Below are 18,487 nucleotides of genomic sequence, written 5' to 3'. Positions count from 1 at the left end.
CTGAAAGGCGGACTTGAATGTCATTCAGGCCCAATTTAATTTTTTTATGTTTTTCACAGTTAAATATGTTGGAAATACATTTCATACCTAAGAATATGAGTCTATTATCAGCTTTTTTAAATAATGATCAATCAGTAATGATCAATCAATTTAGGCTATACAAAATAACGAATCCAACGATCACAGGTATATCGAAAGTGGTGAAGTGGTTAACAAGGTGAGCTGCTATTTAAGGTCTACGGTTCAAACCCGGACCATGTCAAAACGTCTACACCGATTTAAAATATTTGAAATGAAAAGGGGCTCTCTTCTTCTCCTCCGAGTTCGAATCTCGGTTAATTCGGTTAAGAAAACTAAGTTTAATTTTTGAAAAATGTAACTTGAAAAGCTTCCGGAGTTAGTGAAAGACTGAAAGATACCTATCATAATCATACCTATAAAAATCGTGATGACTTTGGAGAGGACAAGGGAAGAAAATAGAGATGACCCAGAGCTTTAAAATGACTAAAATCTAACATTTCTAACATTTTTAAAATGTTCCACCACCGATCTTCCACTTTCATTAACCCCTGAATCTTTTAAAGTTAAATTTTTCAAAAATAGAATATATTTTTATAGCTTACTTTACCGAGACGTCTCTACTGTGCTTATTTGACGATCTACTGCGGACGGCGGATGACGGCAATGCGACGGCGCTTCTTTTTCTGGATTTCAGTGCCGCTTTCGATACGATTGATCATCGTGTACTACTTGAGAGACTATCTGGTAGAGGAGTCCGTGGTATTTCCCTAAAGTGGTTCGAGCCATATCTCTACGAGCGGACCCAGTCTGTTACCATTGTTGGTGAGCTGTCTGAACTAGTGGCGCTGGAGTGCGGAGTACCTCAAGGATCGGTGCTTGGTCCTCTTCTCTTCTTAGTCTACACCGCTTCCCTGTCAGATGAGACACACACAGATGGCGTGACCGTTGATCAGTTTTCTGATGATGCTCGAGCGCGAGAGACACTCGCTTCACCTACTCACAGTCATCGTCATTCCCCGGGATCGAATGGGTCGAACCGCCGTGGCTCATCTCTCGGTCGTCAAAATCGTAATCGACGATGAGGCAAGAGACTTCTCGATGCAAGTTCTCATCCCAAGCTGACGCGACGGCTGCGCTGTCGACATGGGCCTCTGCGGCTGACAAATGGTTCACGACAAATCGTGTAAAGTGCAACATTGAGAAGACGGTTGTGATGTGTGCGACCCCAAATGAGCAAAGCCTCGAGAGGACCAACCTTCAGGTTGGAGCATCGTCTCTCCCTCCCTCAGCGGAATGTCGACACCTAGGCTTGACCATTGATTTCCAACTCACCCTAGCTTCACATGTTCGTGCGGTATGCAGGAGCGCACGGTACCATCTATGGAGAATCTCAAGATTTCGTCGATCTCTTGACTTTACGTCGACAAAGTGCCTGGTGAATTCTCTCGTAATATCCTGCCTGGACTACGCTAACTCCCTTTTTTTCTGGTTTACCTGAAAAACTGTTGGATTGTTTGCAATCGGTCCAAAACGCTGCCGCTCGTCTGATTTGTGCTGCTGGCAGGCGAGACGATCCTCGTCCTCTCCTCAAGCAACTATACTGGCTACCCATCCGTGAGGAAATCGTTGCTAAGATCTCTACCATTGTGTTTCGAACCTTTAACGGATTAGCCCCTTCATACTTGGTCGACCAATTAAGTAAACGAATTCAGAGCCGCCCAGGTCTACGTTGGCGTCAAGAAGATGCCCTTGCTCTAGAAATGCCCCTGGCTCGTTGTGCTCGTTACGGTGATCGAGCCTTCTCGGCAGCAGGACCTAGAATTCGAAATTCTTTACCCGACAACGTGAAGTGTTCTTCCTCTCTGGTTGATTTCAAGTCGTGACTCAGGACCTATCTGTTCTCGCGTGTGTACTATGTGAATAATGCCAAATAACTGTAAATGATTTCTTTTGTTGACTGACTGTACATCCTGCCTTTAGATTTATCTCGTCTGGCGCGACACTTGATCTAATTGGAAAGTGCGCGTAACAAATACAAAATAATAATTTAAAAAAATAATAACATCCCAACCAAAGGTGTGACCAATTGACGTAGGTCACATGACGTCAGATTTTGTCTGACTTTGTCTGGCGTCATCTGACCTTCGTTGGGCAGACAAATCCACGGACAATTGTACTGTAGCAGACATTATCTTGACTCAAATGCTGCGTTGCCGCGATGGTAACATTGTTTAAAAATATGTCGAACAGCCCTATCAGGAGTATGGAGAGACATCTTGGCCCTATTCTGGATCTTTCGTGTCCCTTTGATTCTTTTTTTAGAAACAACCCCCACAAAAATGAAAAGGTGGAAGTGGGTTAGGCCACTTGAATGGTGGACTGCTTGTTAAATCAGAGACATGCCATTGTTGTTCCATTCTTAAAATCAAACAATTGTTTTTTTTTTAATTATTATTATTAAATCGGAGGTTGAATTAAGAATACAATCACGTAATTCATTTTTAAGGTGTGGTATGAATCCTATCTATTGAGTCATTGACCTTATGCTTCATTATTTTTTTTATGTCCTATTACACGAAGACACGATCATATTCTACGATAGAAAATATAGACGCAACTTCGAAAATTCATTTTAGAAAATTGAAATTACGTCTTTCTCGTTAAATCACTACAAATAAAACGAACACCAAAAATTGGATTCCAGTTTGTTTTAATTTTTAGTTGTCCCGCATACAAATGCTAATTACAAAACTAGCTCTTTTACTATTCAATTTCCTTTCATTATTGGTTGTGAACATCAGCCACGGAGGCGCTGTTTGAGGAAAAAATTAGTGAGCTACGTAGTCATCTGCTCTAATGTACAAAACATATTTTAAACACCACACCACACCAGTCTCTCCTTCTCAGACTGTCATTCGTCTGCTAGTGTTCGCATTGAATTTGTTAGTCTCAACTCTCGAGTTCAATTCGGATTCAATCTAGTATTCGATTATGTTATAAACCGGGTTTGATATTTTGGTTAATTCCTTTTTACATTAAAACTATTGTATCATTGGCCTACTCTGATTTCAAAATGACGGAAAGTTACCATGGATTGGATGTTGTTGACTACGTCATTTTGTCTACACTGCTTCTCATCTCAGCATCTATTGGAGTCTATTATCGATTTTCTGGAGGAAAGCAAAGAACAACTAAGGTATGTTGATGTGTACAGAATATCATCTTAAAATATATGATTTCATTTTCTTCTATTATCAGGAATATTTACTGGCTGACAGAAACATGTCTTTTATACCAGTTGCATTTTCTTTGATGGCTAGTTTCATGTCGTCGATTACCTTACTAGGAGTTTCGTCAGAAAATTATGTGTATGGCACTCAGTTTGTTGTGATCAATCTGGCTTACATAATCGGTACACCTTTGGCAGCATATTTTTATTTACCAGGTATATTTTGAAGTTTGAGTTATTAACAGAAAAAAAAAGAACTAAATTTTGAATTTATAACCCATGATCGCTGCTTCAGTTTTTTACAAGCTGCAAAACGCAAGTGTGTACAAGGTAGTAGATATAATTACTGCAGATGAAAATTTTCAAAAGATCTTCATACAAAATTTCTAACATTAGTACCTAGAGTTGAGGTTCGGAGTCGCAACACGATTGGTTGCTAGCGTTGCATTTGTAACTCAGATGGTACTCTACATTGGCATAGTTTTATATGCACCTGCCATTGCCCTGAATGCAGTAACCGGATTGAACAAAATTGCCTCCATAATAGCTGTTGGAGTGGTTTGCACTTTTTACTCCACCATTGGCGGAATGAAAGCCGTTCTCATCACGGATGTTTTTCAAGTATTGAATCTTTTTTCTTTTCATCTTTGACACATTTTAAAACGCGCTTCTGCCGAAAGTGTTTAACGATATTTTCGTTTTCTAATTTTTTCAAGTCAGTTTTGATGTTCGCTTCGGTGATTTGCGTTGGTATTAAAGGAACAATCGATGCCGGCGGAATGGATAAAGTCTGGGAAATCGCCAACGAAGGTGGTCGGATTCAGTTCAACGACCTTCGGGTCGATCCGTCAGTTCGGCACACGCTCTGGACGCAGTTGATCGGTGGCATCTTCACCTTTGTTTCACTCTACGCCGTCAATCAAACACAGGTGATCTTTCCTTTTATCAACGTTAGTATCGTTGTTAATATACTCAATTCTCTGATTCAGGTCCAGCGGCTATTGACTGTCAACAGTTTGCGTAAAGCTCAAAGATCGTTGTGGTTGAACTGGCCAATTTTGACCGCCCTAAGTTTGACAACATCGTACGCCGGCATTTCTATGTACTCGCACTACGCCAATTGCGACCCTCTGCTGGAGAAACGCATCCGCTCCCCCGATCAAGTGATTTTTAAAAAATAATTTGTTGTATTTATCAGCACCAATATTGAAATTTGAATTTCAGTTGTTACCCTATTTCGTCGTGGATACGATGGGGCATCTGCCCGGAGTAGCCGGATTGTTCATAGCGGGCATCTTTAGCGGCTCTCTGAGTACAGTCAGCTCTGCTCTAAATTCATTGGCTGCCGTTACCGTTCAAGATTTTCTTGTCGTAAGTTGCTTTCATATCCAATGAAATCAAATGTACTAATTTTGTTTGTTTTTCTTTCCAAATTAGCCATGTTGTTTCAAGAAGACATCCGACTCTCGCTTGACTTGGATTACCCAGCTTGTGGCCTTGTTATACGGTGCCATTAGCATTGCCATCGCCTTCGTCGCCGAATATCTGGGCGGTGTCCTGCAAGCCTCGTTGACTATTTTCGGCGTTGTGGGTGGACCGCTACTCGCTTTATTCACCGTGGGAATGTTTTCCACCGTCGTCGAACAAAAGGTATTTCTCACACAATTTCAGCTCCGGAATTTATTTGACAACTATAAATAATTCAAATATTTTTTAATCCTTCAGGGTGCTCTGACGGGATTGATCTCCGGCCTAGTATTTAGTTTGTGGGTTGGTTTCGGCGGTCCGAAGCCTCCGATTCCTCGTCTTCCGCTGAGAAACGATGGGTGCTCTTCGTTCCTGAATGCCACCGACTATTCCTCGAGCGACCAGTTGCTTTCAACCGTTTCTACTTCTCCTCTGCCGACATTGCCAACGCCAACGGAAGATGACTACTTTCCACTGTATCGCATTTCGTACATGTGGTACGCACCTTTGGGATTTCTCGTGACGATTCTCGTCGCCCAGGTCGTCAGCCGGATCGCCAACGCTTACCAGCAAAGTCGCAACACATCCAGCAAAAAGATCAACGAAGAATTACTCAGCCCCATGTTCCCGCAATGTTTCCGCACCGCTCGTCACCTACCAGATCCGATTTTATTGGTAAAACAACAAAAATTCTACCATTTTATTCTAAATTTTACTAAATTTTGCGTTTTAATTTTAGTTGACACCTCGGAATGAGAACTGCGAGGGAAAAAATCGTCAAGAACAAACCTTGGAAAGTATCTGAAGAATTGAAGATGTCCGGGGGTAAAGAAATTAAACCAAAAATAAATCTCTGGATGAAATCTCAGAAAATCCATTTAGTCGATTATTAGAAATAATTCAATAAAATCATGTTGATTTGTTTATGTTAACGCACAAGCTACACAACTTAAATAGTTGAATCTTGTGTAGTCAAGTGCAATAGTAAAATATCTATGTTATTTAGATGAGACTTTTATGTATTCAATGGAAATTGAATGTTGTATAATCTCAAAAAAGCTTGTTAAGAAAAGGAAAAAAGAACAGTGGCTTTTGTTTCAGTCCAGCCTTGTGTAATTCACATATCAATGGAGGGTACAAGCAACTAAAAAAACCGCCGTGCTTCCGACTACGTGTCTATCAAATTCAAAGTCTGTTCAATATGTTTGTTGGCATTATTTTAATGGTCGATTCAATTGATTATGCATGCTCATGTTGATGTATACGTCGTTATATGTTAACCGTCATCTCTAGTTCGATGTTTATTACACGTTTATGCATCGTTGTATCTCGTTTATTTCTGCACATTCAAACGAGTTATGAGTCAATTCCCCGTGTTCGTGACGAATCATTGAAACCCATCAAGCCCAGTATTTGCACTGGCGTTTGACCTACTTTTACCGGTTGTCTCTGTATTTCTTTTTATTTCGCTGCTGGCCCAGTGGTCCAGCTCCGTTTTCTCTCAAGTTGAAACTCGAGACTTTCAGGCCATCAGCCGGAGAAAACGAATCTTTAAAGAATCACATCCGTTGCAATTGGATTGGTGGCAAAAACGGACGAAGGAAACCGATCAATCTTGTACACAATTGTTTGTTTCGGAATGCTGGAGGAGTTTATATAAATGTACGTACGTATGTTGCTGCTGGTCTGAATTCCCTCGACCCCATTTGATTGAAGTTGCGTTTCGGTTCGTTGGCATCATCGCCTACAGGCCTGTATAAAAGAAGTGACGTCATTCGGGGAGGGCATGGGCGGAGCTGTTGTGTCTCGCCTTATTTTCTGTGTGCTGGGCTGTGTGCTGGGGCTGGCTGTCGACGATGAATGTCGGCCAGCAGGCGTCCGTGACCGTGCATTCAGGCTCACTCAACGACAACGAACGAAATCATTTCAAAAACGGTCCCCTCTCCCTCAGTGGTGGTGGCGGACAAACCGAAATCCGAAGGCCACACCGTTTGTCCGAGTTGGCTGCTGACTGGGACAGTCAACAACTTGTCAGTGTGTCCACTTGCTGAACTTGTCGATCGTGTGTCACCGAGCTGGTGAAGATCTCGGCCAGTGCTAGTGGCTCTTTGCTCGTCAACGTTACACAGTTCCCGCCGTTCACACGCCCAGTTATTTAAATCCAGTCCATTTGAATAATGACGGGCAAACACAATTACATGTGGTGAGTTTTATTTTGTATTTTTCAATATTTTAAAAAGGGAAACAATAAAAAATCTATTCGCGTTCGAGTGACTAAAAAGTAAACAGAAATATTAGGAATATCAAATGACAACACAAGACCAGCAAGTGGGGAGGGGGGAATCCAAATGAAATTGTCAGCAGACGACGGTGAAATCGACCGGGTTGCAGCCGGTGAGACAACATTTCTGGTGGAGATTGTACTCGCGGTGGCGCTTGACTTTGGCCGAGAAGACCTCGACCGGGAAGAATAGGGTTTCCTTGCCCAGCTGGGTGAAAACCAGCTTGCCGTACTCTTCCCGTTCGCCCTGCGGCGCCCCATCGCTTACGACCGTCCCACTTTCGTTTTCGTTGACGTTGTAAAAGTCTAACCAAAGGCAAACAATTGAATTTTTGTTCACTTTGTTTGAAAAGTTCAAATTTGAACAAGATGAAAAATTAAATTTTGTGTGTACTGACATCGACTGGGACTGGCCGGCTCTGGGTGGATGTCTCGACGTTGAAACGTGCAGTACTTGACGATGGCCAGGCGGAATGCCCGGGCGTCGCAAAGGGTTTTTCTAGGAGCGCCGGGCGCAACGATCGACTGAATAATAAATTTGGCAGAAATTTTAAAAATTTAGAATTTTATTATCGCATTGAATTAATTAAATATTTACCGCTTGCAGTGACGGACACACTTGCAGCACCAAGATGCAGGCAATTCCAATCCACTTGACAGAAGATGACAATTCCTGAATTTTTTAAAAGAATTAAATTTAAAAAAATAATAATTTTAGTCGATTAGAATCTTCACTCAGAAATGAATCACACAATGTGGCAGAATTATTTGATACCGATCTGGGACTCATTCTGATGCGAGAGGTTAGGATTATTGAGCGCTTTAAAGAAGGAAGACTTTGAAGTTTCTTGACGAATTGATTTGACGGATGACGGGCCGGCATTTATATAGTCCTCCTTTCAAGGACTGTTGGCCCGGCGGCAGCGTCGGAGGGCGTCGTATGGTATCGGCGCACACAAAAGACTCTCCATTTGCGTTTATACAACGCAGTGTACACACTTATTGGCTGTGCTGTTGTGTGTGTACAGAAATGGAATTTTAGAAGCCCAAAAAACGAAATACGAGTCTCCGGCTTGGCAATAGACGGGCATGTATGCGGCTGGGACGACGACGTTGATAGGCAAGCGGGCGTTCGTCTCCAGGGATCATTATTATGGAAATGTCCACATTGTTCGTAATCAAGGCAGCAATTTGCTTTTTATATCCATCGAACTTGAATCTGAGCCGATTTTTGAGCGTTGACGGCCATCTAGAAATCACTCAGATTGGATTTCATTACAGTCAAGTGTCCTTGATGATGGGGGGACCAAGAATTATTTCCTGATTTTAATTTGAGATATTCCAGGCTCGTTATTATCATGAACAATCTAATTTCATATACAAGAGAAGACGACGCAATTCTCTTGGCTCGTTACGAAACCGGAAAAGGAACTTGACTTTTTCCACTTGTTTTTATTATTTAAACGCAGTTTCATTTGAATAAATTAATATGTAGGCAGGAAGAGGATAATGATGAAGCTTCCGTGATTGACGAAGCGGATATTTTCGAAACTCGACCCGAAAGGATTCGACGTCGAATCAGTTTGGTCATCATCAACATTGTGGGATTCATTTCCACCCTGGGCTTTTCCATCGTCCTTACGGGAGCTTATCCTTACTTACTCCAGGTACCTTACATTTAATATTTAATGTCATAACATTATTTTTTAAATTAATTTATACAAAAATTTTAGATTGACGAAGAATCCGACAAAAGAGTCTTGGGCTGGGTCATTGCCGCCCAGCCAGTGGGCCAGCTCCTGTCGTCACCGTTCGTCGGCTGGCTGGGCAACAAATTCGGATCGGTCCGCTGGCTCTGCATGACGACCGGCCTGCTCAACATGATCGGATTCGTTCTCTACGCCGTCCTCGGAGATCTGCCACAACCCAGAAGATATTGGATGATTTTCGCCCGGTTCATCGTCGGAGTCGCCGCAGGTATTTTAAAATAAATCATCCACCCTTAATAAAATTCATTTTATTATTTTGATTATTGATAGGATCGGTGACGCTGTGCATCACTTACATTTCGAAGGCGACGACGGCCAAAGAGCGGACCACTTTCATAGCCATCAACGCCCTGGTGTCCACCATCGGCTTCATCGTCGGACCAGGTGATCAACCGTTCAAGCTATTGGACGTTTATAAGCTATTATCTCCTTCCGGATGGGTTTGAGTTTGTTAACCGGCAGAACTTGTGTCCATCATCAGCCGTCCAGTCGGCTCTCATTCCGCTGGGGACGGACAACCTGCGCTGGAACATGTACACGGCCGCCGGATGGCTGGCCGCCTCGCTGACTCTCGTCCAGGTCATCCTCTTCTTCCCCTGCATCTTCCAGGAGTTCAACATGGCCGAGAAGGAAGCCAATTGGAATAAAATGAAAAATCAGAAAAAGACCCAGCGCACCAATAATCAAGGCAATTATTTTCTCAATCAGCATTTTATTAATATTAATTCATTATAATAATAATAAAATTAATAATTAATAATAAAAATTAATATCAATTCATTTTATTAATAATTGCAGTTGGTCTTAATTATTTGATCCTGTTTTAGGTTTCAAACGATTTCATAACACGGATAATTATAGCGCTGTAGATGAACGGAAGAGAGATTTAATCGGAGTCGGAATTTGCATCTTTAATTTCTCGGTGGCTGGTTTCATTCTGATTATGATCGAGACGTCAGTTGTTCATTTTAATTCATTTCATATCGATTTAAAATTAAATGTTTTGTTTTTTTCAATATTAGGCTGGCGACTCCGATCGCGATGGATCAATTGGCTTACACCGACGACGAAGCCGTGAAAAAAGTCGGCATTGTGCTCTCTATCGGCTGCATTCTAACTGTCATATCGTTCGCAGCATCCGGTCCTCTGGCCAGAAGGTCAGACTAATAAACAGCCGAAATATAAATAATCTCAAGACTATACATTTTCAACTGAAAACTTTAAATGTTGTATATATAGAATAACCGAAAGGAAAACTCTGGTGCTGTTCGGGTTAATCCCGTTGCTGTTGTGTCACGTCGTTTTATTGCCTTATCCCGGCCCCCTTCCACTCATGCAGCAACAGACGCACAACAGTAATAATAAGCGCGCGCAATTCAATTCTACAGTGATGTGAAATGGTATAAATTTGATTTGATGTTTTGACAGACGGGTCGGGCTTCATGCACGGAGTCAAAGTGCCGAGCGTTAAGCAACCTGTAAACCAAACTCTTGTCGGCAATCTTACTACACTAGACGTCCAGCAGTCTGAGAAATCATTTGACGCCAATTCGACGACTGCGCACTTGGGTAATTATAAGAATTTATTTCACGTCAGCTAATTTTCCAAATTTTAATTTCATTCTTTTTTAATTTTTTTTTTTTTTTTTAACAATTGCTAGGATGTCCTATCAACCAAAAATGGTGTTTGTATACTCCGGCCATTCGTGCCGAGCAGCTCATTTTTGGATTCATGTTTATAGCCATCGGCTACGCATTCACAGGTTCTACAAAATTAAAATTTGAATTTGACAGCTGAAATTAATTTTTTTAAAATTCCATTTAACAGCGACTATGAGCACCAGCACCATGACACAATTGCTTCCATCAGACGGCCAGCAGGTATATAAAATATAACCTTAATAAAATTTAATATCAAGTCAATTTTTATTTTTATTACTATATTTTTTGTGCAGGGCACTTGGACTGGCATTTATCAGGCCGGCGGTTCGCTGGCCCGCATTCTAGGTCCGCTCTATCTCACGAACGTGTACACGGTCTTCGGTCCGCGGGCGACGTTCGGGAGCATCATCGCCATTCTGTGCGGTGTCATCGTGCTCAACTTGTACCTCTTCAAACACCTGATACCGATGGCCCACCGCAGCCGGAAAATTTATTTCGACTTGCGTTAAAAACGCGCTGAAATATTTTAAATATCCATCTATCTAAAAATAGATCAAATATTTACCTTCCTAAAATGTATACATCCAAAAGTATATGAACGCGATTTCACGCGATGTTTAATATTACATAACTGACCAAATAAGGATGACGATATAAGTCACTAAATTTTTTTAAGATGTTTATAGTGGTATAGCAAACATATATATAGTTCGCGCGTTCCCCCCCGTTCCTGCATGAAAACAAATTCTGATTGGAATAAATCACATCACACTGAATTTTTAAATCTATTCATCGGCATTAGTCATTCAACTGGGCTTTAACAAAAAATAAGTAAAGTTTCTTAGTATATCCATTAAATTTAATACTTTACCATTAACCGAATTCGTCTCGAGTTGGAACCGTCAAATAACCAACTTATACATATATACTACTACAGCAGTGCGTAGCTTCATCAGTGTATAGTAATACAGACCCCGGTTAGAAATACGATCTAGCGGAACCAGCAGCAAGGAGCAAGCAGGAGCCAAAGAGACGCGCCATGAAAATGAAATAGTAGTCACTAGCGAGACCGAAAGAGTCGCGGGTCAACGACAGTATCTAGCTAAACTAGTACAGACAAAAAAAAATAGATTTAGAACTATAACATGGAAAGGGTTTTCGTTCGTTTTTCTATCCTCGTTTGGAAACATTTTGAGAATAGGCCTACAATAAGCGGCCGCAACAGAGAAAATCGTTATTCTTATATTTTCCCTTTTTGTGTTCAGAAGGAGGAGGAGCTCATCGGTGTTGTCTTATTATTTTCTTTCTGTTTGACAGTAAGACAGGAAAATGAAGTTTAGATCTGTAAGAAGAGTCAAAATAATCAGGACGAAGGGAGAGAAAGAAAGAAAGAAGAACATGGTGTATAACTACACACAGTTGTGTGTGAGCTAGCCGAAAGCATCCAGTGACAAAAGTCTCAGTTAGCCAAAAGCCGCAAGTTCGTTAAAAGAACATGGCGGGTGGAGGGGGGGAGGAGAAGAGGATGCTGAAGCACGCGACCTCTGAACCTGAGAGCATAGCTCGCAGAATATATGTATCGTTAGTTATAGGATTTTTTTTGGTCTTGTGTGGGTCTCCTTTAACTTGTGTGCGCATTATTTGACCACGGCGCCAAAGTTGAATATCAAAGAAGAAGAAGAAAAGGTTTAAAAAATGGTATAGGAGAGAGCCGGATGATGATCTGCTGTGGAATATAGATGAAGCGGCTTTTTTGTCTTTTTTTTCCGCTTTTGGCCTTTGTCGGATGGGCGGCGGCGGTTATCAGCAGCGATCCGTGCAACGGTGTCACCAGCAAACAGACAGCAGTCCACATTCAGACGCATTCATCAACCTGTGTCACATGAACCCACCATGCAGTTCTATACTTTCGATAACGTTTCCACGTTTGATGCCTTTTTCCCAAATATTCACACGGAAATGAACTTTTTCTGGCCATTTCTAATTAATATTTAACTAAAACCCAAAAATTTTCTAACTAAAACTTAATTCTTATTCAAAAAATTTTTTAAAAATAAAATATTTCTCTTATTCTACATTTTCAAGTAGGTAAACATTTTAATTTTATTCAAAATCCGCCATAAACAGTTAACCGGTAAACAAATGAAATTCTGCCGCAGTCTATGTCTAATTCAAATAGATTTATAGTGGAGCTGTGCGTTCAAATTGCCCGCCGATCGGCACTATCTTATCGGGATGACATCTAGTGTTGTTGGAGTCAAACAAATGTTAATGAGTTGCAGGTGGCTGTGCTGCTGTACGTCGTAAAAAGAAAAAAGCGGAGAGACGAAGAAGAAGCCACAAAAGACAATTCACGCGACAAACGCAATTCCGGTTAGAGCGGGGGGTAATATAGATTTTCTTTTTTGACTGGATGGATATGCAGAGGAATGATGAGACAGGAGTCAGAGGACTAGTCGAAACTGCTGTATATGAACGAAGAACAACTATTTGGTGTGGGAGGGTGGAAGTTAAGGGGGGTTTCAGAAGACATCACACGGGGTGGAAGAAGAAGAGCTAGGGAGCAGGAAATGTACTTTATGGCGAAATGAGCGGGCGGCCTTTTTCCTTCGGAGAGCCGGAGCAAGTACACACACAACACAGAGCTCGGATGATGAGAACATCCATCAACCTTAATGAGACTGTCCCTAAGCAGTGGGGGGATGAGACAACCCAAAAATCTCATTCCGGCGCAGGAAAAAGTCACTAGTTATTGGAAGAACTTGGATTTTGTAATTTTTTTTCTTTTTTCCACCCCAAGTAATATTTTACGAATCGTTTCGCTCGGTGATCATCTTCTTCTTCTTCCACATATGCAAAATTTGCACCCAAGCGGAAGTGCGGAATTTAGTAAAATCTCTCAAAATTGATTCTTTAATGTAATAGGCCTAATACTGTCTATATAAAAATTGGCAAAATAATACCCGTTAAATTTTATATCGATTTATTGAAATAAAAATTTAGACTATACAAAGGACATTGACCCTATGTAAAAGCAGCAGGTTTTTTAAACATCACCCGGAACTTACAAAGGAAACAAGTGCAGAGTCAAAAGGAAGAAAAAGAAAAAGAAAAGCTTTGATTTCGTAGAATGGATACGGATACTATTTCACTTTGTTTTAAAGTACAAAAAAAGGTACAGTGCTGTGCACAACAGCGAGAAAAGCAATATATAGACAGAGCTCAAACGGATAGCTATATACAGTGCCACCACAGCACACAAGTAGGATAAGGCTGGGGTTAGAGGAGGAGAGGAGGGGGGTTGTGGAATCGGTACCTACTTCCGGAGACCATGTCACGTGGGCGTCGCGCGAGCACACAGCACTGACGGAAGAAAAGAAGAAAAAGGGGGGGAAGTCAAGTTGTATAGGGGTGGAAAAATATCTCTAGACATAGTTTTTCTTTTTATTAACTTTTACACCCGCACAGCAAAAACATGTAGACTTGTTTTATTTTTGACAGCCAAAAGGTCATTCCGGGTTTGTACTGGGCACAGACGTAATAGCATTTTTTTATTCATTTTAAAAATGCGCTTTGTGAAACTGAATAGGGTTGTCTTTTGGTGCTTCATTTTTTAGACTTTATTGTTATTATTTATCCTGAATAACTTGACAGAAGAGAGAATGGCATAATTCAAAATTATTTTTGAGCAGATTTCTAGTGGCTGCTGTTTACTTTGTGATAATAAATATTTCCTTGCCAAAATACTTGTAGCGGAGGCTACAAGGAAAAGTTCGTTGAACCTGGAAGTTGCTGGGCAATAACTTAAAACCGGCACCATAAAATCGAATATCGGCGAAACAATATAAGTCCGTCCGGATGGCCGGGTGACTCGCAGAATATTTATAGCGGGAAAACACGGAAATATAAACATGTAGGCCTATACTATCCCATTATTGAACCCACCTATTATTTCTTTTAGGCAGTTATCTTATTTTATTGTAAAATTTGGTAGCTACAATTCATTTTGAATGCAGAATAAAATCTCATTTTGCTTATTAATTTTTTTTTTAAATAGAAATTTAATTTTTTGTCGGGTTACATATCCATTAATAGGCTTAATGCTTATATTCCCCACATGTTTAACCTTTGCGGGTTATTGCTTATAGAAATATGCCGAGAGCATTGCACTTGGCAGCACTATAAATAATAATGACCAGCATTTAGAATCAAAGTGACAATTTAGATTAGAGACGTTCTATATATTAGTCGGTGGAAATCTTGGCACATGTTTTAGATTGATACCTTTTCAAAAGTCAATCGCTGCTGCGGGTCGTCGTGGGCAGCAAAGAGCTCCTGAAAGAGTCTCATCCCTGCTGGAAAAGGAAGTGACATTTCCTCTGCGCTCTTATTCATTAGCGAAGATTTCTTATATTTTTCGTATAGCCTATACACAAGCCTTTCGTTTTTTCCGAGACGTCCAACTAATGAAGAGCATTCAGCTTTTGACCTGCGCTCCTTTGAACCTTTTGAAGTTGACCAGAAAGGCAAAACACATCGATAAAAAGTGAAATATTGTCGAGGCCTGCAAAAAGGATTGGCTGTAGTTTAAATCGAAACACATTTCGAAAAACCATTGGTTGGAAATTTGTTTTCTCCCCCGTGCGTCAAGGTGCATTTTAAGCTCCTCCCTCTTGGCGGTGTATAACTGGCCATGAAGACGGTTACTCCTCATTGGTGACTTCTTTAAAAAAAGGTGGGATGGTTTGGTTCTAAATATACAAGGGGAGTAATAATAGATGTATATCTCTTGAATGTTTTTGGCCATCAGCAGGTAGACGGTGTATATAAAACCTGCTGCGCACCCGGCAGTAGCACCCTGCACTTGTCAACCTTTTCAAATAGGCTATATATATACAGGAGGATAGGCCTATACATAGGTGAAAGGATGATATATTGCTTTTTCTCGACAATGGAATCTACTGTACAATGTAAAGCTTCATGCATGGGAGACGTTGTGGCACCTAAAATCACCCACCTTTTAATCGACTGCATACAAACTATAAAAACTGAAACACGGAAAAATGAAAAATTAGAAATTTTTACAACAATACTTTTTTGGATAATAATTTCGGTAAAAATGGAAAATAAAATAACCAATGATTGATTGATAAAAAAATGTCGTTCATTTATCGTTGAATTTCATCACTTGACGTAAAATTGTGTTAGGTGGCGCTTCTGTAATTTTTTCAAATTTGGCGCGTAATAAAACACGGAAAATCCAACAAGTTGATTTCAAACCAATTTAAAATAAAGCTCATAGTTCTCAATAGCAACAACTATAGTTAATGTTTCGTCTTCAGGTGTTGACAAATATTTTCAATAAAAGAGCTGATAGCGTTCAGCAATTGCATTGATTGACCACGGCGCACGGGTGTTCCAGCGAGTATAGAAAGATAAATGCTATCAACAGCACGTGCGACGAGATCGCCCATCGTGTATATTGCATTGATACGTACATCTATTTGCGCTGTAGGCCTATAGGTAGTTGTACAATAAAGCCAGTGAAAGTTGCCCATTTCAATTCGAATATGAATACGCGTGTGCCTTCATTGTTCACCCAGATAAGGCACATATAGGTATGTATCTCTATATACCTCTTTGTGATTTTAAACTGAATAGATCATCAGTTTTTGTTTCCTATCTGATATTCTCGGCACACGTGAAACCAATGAAGAAAAAGAAGGAAAGAAAAAAAAACACACCGGCTGCGGTATAGACATTGAAGAATGGAGACGTTGTCTTTTTTTGTTATTTTTGATTGTGAAAATAAAAGATGAAATGACCGAAAAAGGGAGAGCCTTTTTGATATATTGAGACGTGGATACACATGCGCGAGCCACCGCGCTGTTGGTGAATGATATGGTTGATTCTACTATATGGCTCTTTATATGCTTCAAGTTCAGGGCAGGTCATTGTGATAAGGACGGACTATTGTCGTACTGGACTGGGTGCAAAGGCAAAGTTCTTTTTATTGCCCTATTCCATCTTGGTGGTGGTGCACATCAGCTGCACTATTGTCAGGCTCTTTCCATACAGGGTCTATTGCAAGACCTGTGTGTGGTGGATGGCAATACCAGCAGCCAGGGGCTAGCCCCCTTGTATGTATAAACCACCACCGCCTTTGGTTTTTGTTCCTTTTTTTTGGCCTTTTTTTGAAACAGCTGAGCTGAAACAACAGGCAGTGGAAGGAATATAAAAGAAGATGTTTATAGTTTGTATGTATATACGGTACTGCATGGGCCAACTGTATAGTGCTGGGCGGTCAAAAGACGAGTTTATTGCAGCACACCACCAGCACCAGTTGCTTTTTTTATGTTTTTTTATTTTTTTTCTAAAAAAAAAACAACAAAAAAACGACCAAATTTTGACTTCGCCCCTATCAACCTTTAGACAAATCTCCATAGTGTAAACACGATTCATGTATATATACAGTGTGTGTATGGAAAAATAGAGATGCTGATTTTGTATGCCCATACTAAATCAAATTCGATAATTATTTCATATTTTCCATTTTATCGAGGTTTTAGTGTTGCATAACATTTCGTTGAATTTATGGTAAATTTGCAAAATTTTTATCCATAAGCACCCCGCATTCGTAAGACGGGGATATTTGAGGGGATATTGCTTTTAAAAAGAAAACATCGTATAGTATTAGCATTTGTGTCAAGCAAATATGAGAAACAATTTGTATGTGTTGATGAACGATTATTTTATGTCGAGAAACAATAACATACAAATGGAATTTTTAAAAACAAATTTATTTGCGAAATTATTTTTTTTTTGGCTCGATGATTTCAGTGGTGCGTTACAGCAGAGTCATTTACTATGGACATAAATGACTCTGGTTACAGAAATCACCAGAAAATTTCTTTAAATACTTTGACATGACAAAATTTCAGGCATTTGAATCGCGCGGTTGTTGTGCCGTCCGAAACCTGTCTGAAACCGCGGAGCTTCAAGTCCATTAATATTGAAAATAAATGTAATTGTGCACTTAAAGTTTATTTTTTCTTTTGTTTTGATATTTATTTTTTTACCTGAAATTTTGATAAGTAAAAAAAATTAAAGATTAATTTTTAACATCGGGATAGTGGATTTGGCAACGATTGCCAGTGTTATTGTTGACAATTAACGATTACGAACTTACGAACTCTGAAGTTATCATGTTATGAGTGTAGTAATCCAGTGTGAGAGACAGAACGTATATAAAATAAGTGCTAGGTTTAAAAATAAATGTTTTTGGCAGTAAAAGACACAGTAAAGTTTTACTTGGTTTAGGAGAGATTGTCAAGAAGTTATGACTGTGGACTTCTAAAAGTGCCAATGTTATTCCAGTAGTGAGTAGATCCTACTATAGCAGTTATATCACAGATTTCTTTTAATATCCCGTAAGTTTCTCGTAATGACCATATTTTTTTACGTTTTTTCAAGATTACGTACAGCTCAGTAACAACAAGTGTCACAACAGGTTAGACAGTTCTATTCTGATAAGGATCTCCAACTACAGACAACAACTGCCAGACTGCCTGTGGTATTTTTATTTTCGAGTGAATTACAAGATATTGTTATCAATTTCGAAAAAAAAAACTAATATTTGATATCAATATTCATCACAGACATGTTCTCCATTGCAGAAGTACCTTTTTAGAAGTGATAGAGATAAGATATAGTCCATTACATAAGCAACATTTCCCTGTGAGAACCAAACCTTTTCTTTTCTCAAAATCCTCCGATTCGTCGGGTTCATCGAGTTCTTTCCCATTGCATAAAAATGTCCGATTGAATGAAGAGGAACACAAAGGCGGACTCGATAAATCCCTGGGTCCATATATACACACACAATGTGTGCATGGTGTTGTAGTCTACATTAGTAAAAGAATGGGCGTGAGAATGACCTCGAATGACCCGACTCGTCTAGCTCTCTGCCCTCTCCGTGTAGGTTTCATCGCTAAGGTCCCACTCTCTCCTCTAGGGATCCCCACCGGCCGGCTCAACTGTGAGGTGACGGGCACATCA

General features: G+C 40.2%; 4 protein-coding genes across 5 annotated transcripts in view; 2 read left to right on the top strand and 2 right to left on the bottom strand.

Annotated features, from left to right (window-relative positions):
• Positions 1-18,487, bottom strand: part of LOC124320546 — a 467,022-nt gene that overhangs the window by 372,566 nt on the left and 75,969 nt on the right. The gene's annotated exons all lie outside the window — the stretch shown is intronic.
• Positions 2,792-5,547, top strand: LOC124320536 (putative sodium-dependent multivitamin transporter). The gene is made up of 10 exons (XM_046783357.1): positions 2,792-3,217; positions 3,280-3,466; positions 3,546-3,580; positions 3,647-3,871; positions 3,967-4,179; positions 4,240-4,413; positions 4,475-4,621; positions 4,688-4,900; positions 4,976-5,392; positions 5,457-5,547. The coding sequence occupies exons 1-10, from the start codon at positions 3,095-3,097 to the stop codon at positions 5,520-5,522; spliced, it is 1,800 nt and encodes a 599-aa protein (XP_046639313.1). The 5' UTR covers positions 2,792-3,094; the 3' UTR covers positions 5,523-5,547.
• On the top strand, positions 6,175-11,205 carry LOC124320545 (major facilitator superfamily domain-containing protein 8-like). The gene is made up of 12 exons (XM_046783369.1): positions 6,175-6,920; positions 8,494-8,665; positions 8,732-8,975; positions 9,038-9,151; positions 9,249-9,455; positions 9,595-9,721; positions 9,790-9,924; positions 10,007-10,122; positions 10,196-10,336; positions 10,429-10,530; positions 10,596-10,648; positions 10,723-11,205. The coding sequence occupies exons 1-12, from the start codon at positions 6,895-6,897 to the stop codon at positions 10,936-10,938; spliced, it is 1,653 nt and encodes a 550-aa protein (XP_046639325.1). The 5' UTR covers positions 6,175-6,894; the 3' UTR covers positions 10,939-11,205.
• Positions 6,917-7,896, bottom strand: LOC124320562. Its single transcript, XM_046783394.1, has 4 exons — positions 7,774-7,896; positions 7,597-7,671; positions 7,397-7,523; positions 6,917-7,304 (listed from the first exon to the last, which is right to left on the bottom strand). The coding sequence occupies exons 1-4, from the start codon at positions 7,879-7,881 to the stop codon at positions 7,075-7,077; spliced, it is 540 nt and encodes a 179-aa protein (XP_046639350.1). The 5' UTR covers positions 7,882-7,896; the 3' UTR covers positions 6,917-7,074.

This window comes from Daphnia pulicaria, chromosome 1, assembly GCF_021234035.1.
Source record: "Daphnia pulicaria isolate SC F1-1A chromosome 1, SC_F0-13Bv2, whole genome shotgun sequence".
NCBI classification, from domain to species: Eukaryota; Metazoa; Arthropoda; class Branchiopoda; order Diplostraca; family Daphniidae; genus Daphnia; species Daphnia pulicaria.
This window is presented reverse-complemented; position numbering and strand designations above follow the sequence as displayed.

Excerpts from the sequence above, each read along its gene's own strand:
- LOC124320545 (XM_046783369.1), top strand. The coding sequence starts at position 6,895 with ATGACGGGCAAACACAATTACATGTG. Across the intron at positions 6,921-8,493 it reads GGCAAACACAATTACATGTG|GCAGGAAGAGGATAATGATG; the intron begins GTGAGTTTTATT and ends ATTAATATGTAG. Across the intron at positions 9,722-9,789 it reads ATTCTGATTATGATCGAGAC|GCTGGCGACTCCGATCGCGA; the intron begins GTCAGTTGTTCA and ends TTTCAATATTAG.
- LOC124320536 (XM_046783357.1), top strand. The coding sequence starts at position 3,095 with ATGACGGAAAGTTACCATGGATTGGATGTTGTTGACTACGTCATTTTG. Across the intron at positions 3,581-3,646 it reads AAAACGCAAGTGTGTACAAG|TACCTAGAGTTGAGGTTCGG; the intron begins GTAGTAGATATA and ends TTCTAACATTAG. Across the intron at positions 4,901-4,975 it reads CCACCGTCGTCGAACAAAAG|GGTGCTCTGACGGGATTGAT; the intron begins GTATTTCTCACA and ends TTAATCCTTCAG.
- LOC124320562 (XM_046783394.1), bottom strand. The coding sequence starts at position 7,881 with ATGCCGGCCCGTCATCCGTCAAATCAATTCGTCAAGAAACTTCAAAGT. Across the intron at positions 7,672-7,773 it reads TCAGAATGAGTCCCAGATCG|GAATTGTCATCTTCTGTCAA; the intron begins GTATCAAATAAT and ends TAAAAAATTCAG. Across the intron at positions 7,524-7,596 it reads TGTGTCCGTCACTGCAAGCG|TCGATCGTTGCGCCCGGCGC; the intron begins GTAAATATTTAA and ends TTTATTATTCAG.